The sequence below is a fragment of the Bos grunniens genome, chromosome 26 (genome assembly GCF_055505025.1).
Source record: "Bos grunniens cultivar Pamir isolate PY7600 chromosome 26, Bosgru_T2T1.0, whole genome shotgun sequence".
In the NCBI taxonomy this organism is placed as follows: Eukaryota; Metazoa; Chordata; class Mammalia; order Artiodactyla; family Bovidae; genus Bos; species Bos grunniens.
In genome coordinates this window covers 13,452,738-13,460,296 of record NC_141190.1, presented here as the reverse complement: position 1 = coordinate 13,460,296, position 7,559 = coordinate 13,452,738, and the positions used below count along the sequence as shown (strand labels likewise).

Genomic DNA, 7,559 nt, shown 5'->3' with positions numbered 1-7,559 from the left:
GAACTCCAGGAGTTAGTGATGGACAGGGAGGCCTGGCGTGCTGCGATTCATGGGGTTGCAAAGAGTGGCACACGACTGAGTGACTGAACTGAACTGAACTGAACTGAATAGATCTGAAGCTATTGATTGATGGCCAATGAAATGTCGCACTTAGTTCATTTCTAGGTGACCTCCATGGTGCTATAATGTTCATTTGGTGGATATTTGTGATCATCCAGTCATTGCCTATATGTTGTTTCATACCGAAAAATAATGCTAGTGGTTAGCTGCATTTGGTGTCAATAACACACCTTTTGAAGGAGTATGTAAATAATTTTCCAAAGCACCAGTTTAAAAGACAGTGTAACAAACCGAGTTAAATTTTAAAGTTTTAATTCATTGCCTAACGTTAAAAAAAAAATGAAGTCTAGTTGATTATATAACTTTAATATTTGAAAAAATTTATCCAGAAATTAACAATATAATACAATACACATTTGTACAAAAAAGAGGGGCATTTAAAAACTTCTGATCGTACAGACAAAAATATGATTAACTAAACAAAGATTAAAAAAGGACAGAACATTTTGTAAATACTGATAAATACTGTGCAATGCTTTAATTTACTGTGGCAGATACAAAAATCAAGAATTCATGAACAGATTATATAAAAAGAAAGCAACTGCATGAATTTTCTAGCTGTTTAAATTAACGAAATATAACAGTAGTGGTTCTTTTAAAAAATGAGGTATTAATTACACTGTAAACCAAAACCAGAGCATAAATAAATAAAGGCAATGTGCAATTTAGTGATAAATGATTATAAATTTCAACAACAGACAACAAACATTTTCCAGTTGTTTATGGACTCTGTCATTTAAAAATTTGGCTTGCTTGTATACTTCTTATTTAAAAATGACACAGCTATTGATATACAAGCACATCAAAGACATGCAGACCAAGCCACACAATTTTCCCATCTCTACCAAGTAGAAGTTTTGTTTACATTTTATTTAGAACACTTAAATCTGGTTTCTTATACATGATTCTTTTGTGCTTATTAGTTAGCAGTAACCTACACTAAACACCTTACTTTTTCTAGTTCAAGCAGTGTAAAAGAGAAGCAGTTTTATTTGCACATGGATTACAAACAGAGCAAACAAAACAAAACCAACATGCCCTTAAATCTCTTAGGTGTTCCAAGAATTTTAAGAAGAAAAATCCTTTAAATAGTATGTCAAAGTGGAAAAGTGGAATCACTTCTGTCCCAAACAGAATAGTAAATGAACTAACTCCTTTCCTCCAGGATTCACAAGCTGGCTTTGGAAATGCAGAGCAAGCTGATTAGTTCCTCCACCCTAGAAGAATTCTGCTGGTGGGGGTGCAGGAATCATAGCAATAAGATAGTAGTGTAACTTGGAAATCGGGAAAGTATTATTTGCATGTGAACCATGTGCTGGTACTAAATGCTGGCTTCATTATTATTGCAAATACACCCTCAGAGTTTTCTGAAGGAAAGCTATCAAAGTATAATACAGAAGTCGATTTGGAAATACTGTAATGTGCTAATAAAACTGCTTCATTTGCTGTAAATTAAAACCATTTACTGTCTGACTTAAAATGCAGTTTCTTTTTACATGGTGCTTTATTAAGAAAGTCCAAAAAGGGTACTTTTGAATTTGCTATATTCAGAATCCAGTGAAAAACAAACATTTGGGCCAAAATGTTGAACCCTATCTTTTCATCAAGCTATGTCACTGAGTGACTTTCGCTTCGCTTCATGTCATTTTGACACAAATGTTATCGTATTCACTTTTGTCAAATATCTTATCCTACTTGTTTTCAAAAATTAGTGTTTCAGTACAACAGGTGATCAAAAAATACTATAAATAAGTCTTGTATGTCAGTCAAAGTATATATAAATCAGTTCTCTCTTTTTGTGCTTGTAATTGACTTAATCTATTGGTGACTAGTCAGATCTATTTCCTTTCTAGTATTCTGACCCCTAAGAAGAAAGGATTATACAAACAGTACAGAGTACTCAAAGTAACCAGTTTACTGAGCATGTGCATGCAGACTGACGATACTTAAAAGAATATAACCTGGAGTCCAATTAGTCTGAAAATAGTTACACTCTTGTACAATCATCTTTATTGATTTGTAAAAGCTGTACACACATCTAAAACCCTGAATTTACTTTGTAAAAATAAATCTTTAGCAATAAATGGCACTATCAAAATCCCATTATTCTCAGGCTATTATGTAGTTATTTACATGCTGATTTTCAGGAACGGTTGAAAAGAATCTTTAGAGGACCAAAGCCAGTATATCAAAAAACCCCCTGTAAATTGCATTTGCTATTATACTGTTGTTTAACTGCTATATGAAAATATGGCTACATGCCCCACATTAATGATAATGTAGCTGTCCATGTTGCTACTGTGTGCGAGCAGCACACGCTCTGCCACTGGGCTCCACCCACCCTGTCATCTCTTTACTGCACGATGCTTCCCCAGCGGAACACCTGTGATGCACTACTTATGGAGGATGATAAAGTGCTATAAAAGGAGGGACCGGACCCACCTGTCTCTGCCATCTGGTCTTTTTCTCACTCAAACTGTGTTGTGTTTTTAGAAAACCATGCCTCTACTGAACACACTTCATATTTGATTTTTTTTTTTAAGTCAGTCTTTTAAAGTTGGTGAGCTTTTTCAAGGTATTTTGAGACAGAAAACATGAAAAGGTTAAAGGCACAGTAAGAGGGAAGTGAATGCTACATATAAATGTATTTCAAGTCTTCTTGGTCACTCAAGTCCAAAACCTTCTGAATTTGAAATTCCAATGATCAATTTCTGTTTCAGGTCCTTTTTGCTCTTGTAGGGGGGAAGGCAAAGTTGATTGAAGCAGGTGTGGGCCACAGGCAACCTAGGGGAAACATTTTCTTCAAAGATACCAAGTCTTAAAACACACACACAATGACTGCTAAGTAACTTTCCACGTACCTGAACACACATACTCAAATCCATTTCACTAGACTGAGACGACTCATCCATTCCTTTACTGAACAAATACTTCTGGAGTACCTGTTGTGTATGAGGCACCATTCCACACCCTATGGCTGGGTTTACCAACAAGACAATGGCCCTGCTCTCACAAAACTTACATTCTAGAAGCATTATTTTTAGAGTCAGACAAATCAATCTGAATACAATCTCCCTCACTTTCTGGCTGTGAGATCTCGTTCAAGTGGCTTCATGTCTGCAAATCTCAATTGCCTCATCACATAAGGCAAACTATCCGAATGCGTGGAAAGACCCAGTAGAATAGTAGGTAAAATAACTATTATTTTAGCCTTGACTGTCAAAAAAATCATAAGAACATTTCTGAGACACTTGATACCCACACTTCTTCTGTTGCTGCCCTCAAGGTACATGCAACCTTCATCCTCTGAATCTTTCTGATCAGATCTCCCAGTCCTGTACCCAATGACACTTTTATCTATATCCAAGATTCCAGCAGAATCCTTAGACCCTTTCCCTCAGGTTTTATGAACTCCGCAGAATCAGAACAGCTGTTGTGGTAGCAGTGATAAAGGAAAGGACAAATTTCAGTTCTAATTGATGAAAGGAAGAACTGACAGAGCTCAGGGAATACATAGGGCAGGAGAAAAAACATTTATAATCAAAGTAGTATCTACTCAAATTAGCTTTAGAAATTACAATGAGATTGGGAAAAGAAGTAAGTAGATCAACATTACCCCACCAACACTCTAGAAAATAATTTAAAGCCACCATCAGCATCACTTTCATATGCAAAATACGGAAAAAAAAACCAAAGACCGGCACTAGAAGTATTCCAGTACAACAGGACTTCTGGAACTAATTATAATAATAGCCAGAAAACTCACCTGGCATCTTAAATAAAAAGACTTTCAAGTAAAAATGAAGATCAGACAAACTAAATACTATGAAAAACAAGCTAGATTCTGGAAGTGATGATAAAGTAATTGACTTGGCAAAGTAAAAAGTTGATGGAAAGGAATTATTATCAGTTAGTATTGGTATGTCTCAAAATTAATAAAGAACCTTAAGCCAGAGTCTATCTTACTTCAAAGCCATGTTTACTTCGAGGATTTTTCTAAGAAAACAACTTCATGTGGAAAGAATCTTCTAATTCCAAGCATACTATTATTAGCAAGACCTACAGATTAAAAAAAAAAAAATGAATGACAATCTGGAAACTTACCAGTTAGTAGATGTTTCATTCTTTGAGATTTTAAAGTTTAAATCAGCCATTCCTCCTACAGGAACTCTGTCGCTTCCTGTAGTAAAATGTAACAACTTCTTTTGAAGATCAAGAGGAAATCCAAGCACAACATCCCAAAAGTATCTAGAGAACACAAAGGAAATGTATATAAAATGTATATAAAATGACAAAAGTCCTGCAGATGAGAATAAAATAATATAAAGTAAGCTTTAGGGAAACAACTTCCCTTAAAGGTACATACTGCTCTCAAACTGAAATGGAGGAACGACAGGCTTCTATATATAAATTAGATTTTTGACTAACATCATTATAAAAATAGTCCAGCAACAGAGAGTACATAAGCCATTTTTCTTCTATATAATTTTCCGTATTTTTCAACACAGTGCTATTAAAAGGCTTTTTATAAGCATGGCATCCCTGCAATTCTAGGACCAAAGTCATTTTTTAAAAGAAGTCAACTCTCTGGACTTCTGTAGAAACTTACTTATATCACTTTCTCCCAAGGGGACTGCTTAGTGATTTCATATTGAATATTCTCACATTACTTTCAAGAGATAAAAGAAGGCAGTGTGGGCTGTACAAGATTTCTGGTGACTTAACTTGATTCGAAGATTTTAAGTTACACAAATAAACCAACCACATTCCCTTTCATTCCCTCTTCAGCAGTCTCACTCTCAGAAGTACAAAGAGCTCACCGGATAGTCAAGTCAGTTTTTGCATAACCATCATACTGTGTACTTCTCTGCAGGGCGTGCATATCCAGCTCAGGACTTCCACAGACCAGAATTTCAACCTCTTCTGGACGAAGCAGCTGCCAATAATTATTCATCAAAAATGATAAGAAAAAGTGATGATGAAAAAACGTGAAACTGGAACTGTTTTCATTGAATCAAGCAACAAAAATCATGACCTTCTTATAGTAAATCAAACCATTTTTTAAGGAAAAATATTTTCCATTTATATTTTTCGTACTGAGATATTTTTGCTTCTGAAAGTTTATAAATCTTGTCCAACTCTTAGATTCCCCCTTTTGCAAATAACAGCAATTAGCTAGAAAAACAAGCAGATGATTAAGCATAAATCCAAATTACAGCTCTTCCCCAAGACGCAGCTTGGAACTCTGAGCCACTCTAGCATCTACTGACACGCCTGAGTCCAACACCCATGAAGCTGCCTGCGCACAGTTGGCGGCTGAGTAGTAGGTTAGTCTGTTCTGTGCTGTTCACTTGTTTTTTCACCTACGTAGCTTGTCTCCCACCTAAAGAGATTAGAATTTAAAAGTGAAGACTTGCTACACTATTCATTTCCCCTCCTTCCACCCCTATAAATACAGTGCATCGCAGACAAAACTTAATTAGAAATCAACAAGTGTTCCACATTCAAAGGTACTTTCAATAAACATGTGATAAAGACCATCACATACTGAGAGCTGGACTAGAAACAAAGCTGAGCGCCGAAGAATTGGTGCTTTTGTACTGTGGTGTTGGAGAAGACTCTTGAGAGTCCCTTGGACAGCAAGGAGATCCAACCAGTCCATCCTAAAGGAAATCAGTCCTGAATATTCATTGGAAGGACCGATGTGGAAGCTGAAACTCCAATACTTTGGCTACCTGATGCAAAGAACTGACTCATTTGAAAAGACCCTGATGATGGGAGGAGAAGGGGATGACAGAGGATGAGATGGTTGGATGGCATCACCAACTCACTGGACATGAGTTTGAGGAAACTCTGGGAGTTGGCGATTGGCAGGGAGGCCTGGTGTGCTGCAGTCCATGGGGTCACAAAGAGTTGGACACGACTGAGTGACTGAACTGAACTAAACTGAAAGACCATTACTCTTTGGTCTTTGCAAGTTCTTTGCAAGAACTTTGCAAGTTCTCTCCTATGCAAAATAATTCATATGGAAGACCTCACTCCAAACCCTCCTTATAAAACTGAGTGGAGATGGCTTGATGGAGTGTGCCCAGAGGGGCAGGGATGAAGAGACACTTTTATGACATTTCTGATGTGGCATTCTCAACAGCAGCTGACCCACACTCACACAGCTAAGAAAAAGTCAAACCAAGCAGAGCCCACCATGACTCTGGAGACAAACTACTTCCTGTGGGTAAAAGGCCACTCGGAGTTGCTGGGGGACCCCTGAAGAGGAATGAAGCAGCTATAAAAACCTGTTCCTTAAACAGTGAGAAGTTGTAGCTTTTGCCTGGAGCTTATGTGTTAACCATTTTCCGTGCTTTGCACCTCAGTTTTAAAGATCTGGAGCCCTTGGGGATCTCTTCATCCACTCTACTTGGGGAAATTTTTTAAAGCTTAGAAGACATATTTTAAGACATAGCATGATGGGTGAGGGGGATGGAGTTGACTGGTCTTTTTTCCCTTTAGAGAATTAAGGCTGAAATGAGAGAACTATTTTTCTTTCCAGCTCTATCTTTAAAAACCAGAAAACAATTTTTTTTTTAATTTAAAAGTTAAAAAAATTTTTTTTAATTTAAAATGTTCTAAAGAATTACTTGTCAATATCATGGTATTACAAACCCTAACTGAAAGCATGAAGCTTTAAACTCACCATTAGGGCATTTGAAGCACACACACTATGAAATCCATAATAAAATGCAGCAAACTGCTTATAGATGGATTTGTTGAGAAGAAAGTCAATATAAAGCTGTACATATTCTGAAAAGCAATTTTACATCTGTTAAATAATAAAAGTAAATGGCAAACACTAATGTGCTTTAATTAAGAAATGGTGTTTTAACTTACCTTTCCTATTTTGATTGGTAACTGGAATTTTATCACCACCTGGCTTTAAATTATAGGACTTAATTATTCCGAATTCTTCTTGAAACACCTGATGGGAGATACAGACACACCACATTTATTGGTATATGTTAACAGACTTCAGTGAACAGGTTTGTAAAACTTGAAAAGTTTTTCCCCTTTTCTAAATTACAAAATACAGAAAGCTTAGGCTCTTGTGATATTTGTATTAAGAATGGTGTCATGAAAGCATTTTGGAGTAAAAAAGTGGGGTCTTAACCCTCCTAAATACAGCTAAACACTTTGCTGCTGCTGCTGCTAAGTCGCTTCAGTCACGTCCGACTCTGTGTGACCCCATAGACGGCAGCCCACCAGGCTCCGCCGTCCCGGGGATTCTCCAGGCAAGAACACTGGAGTGGGTTGCCATTTCCTTCTCCAATGCAGGAAAGTGAAAAGTGAAAGTGACGTCGCTCAGTCGTGTCCGACTCCTCGAGACCCCATGGACTTCAGCCCACCAGGCTCCTCCGTCCATGGGATTTTCCAGGCGAGAGTACTGG

The 7,559-nt window shown here is 37.1% G+C and overlaps 1 protein-coding gene across 6 annotated transcripts in view; it reads right to left on the bottom strand.

Moving 5' to 3' along the window:
• Positions 1-410: 410 nt before the first annotated feature.
• Positions 411-7,559, bottom strand: part of HECTD2 (HECT domain E3 ubiquitin protein ligase 2) — a 73,785-nt gene continuing 66,636 nt past the window's right edge. For all 6 annotated transcript variants that reach the window (XR_015155631.1, XR_015155632.1, XM_086378547.1 and 3 more), the window contains 5 exons: positions 7,006-7,093; positions 6,812-6,918; positions 4,941-5,056; positions 4,225-4,368; positions 411-2,904 (listed from right to left, as the gene is read on the bottom strand). Coding sequence is in view for 4 of the 6 variants with exons in the window: in XM_086378547.1 (XP_086234673.1) it covers positions 2,784-2,904; positions 4,225-4,368; positions 4,941-5,056; positions 6,812-6,918; positions 7,006-7,093 (576 nt within the window). In the remaining 2 variants the exon portion in view is untranslated. The remainder of the gene's footprint in view (positions 2,905-4,224; positions 4,369-4,940; positions 5,057-6,811; positions 6,919-7,005; positions 7,094-7,559) is intronic.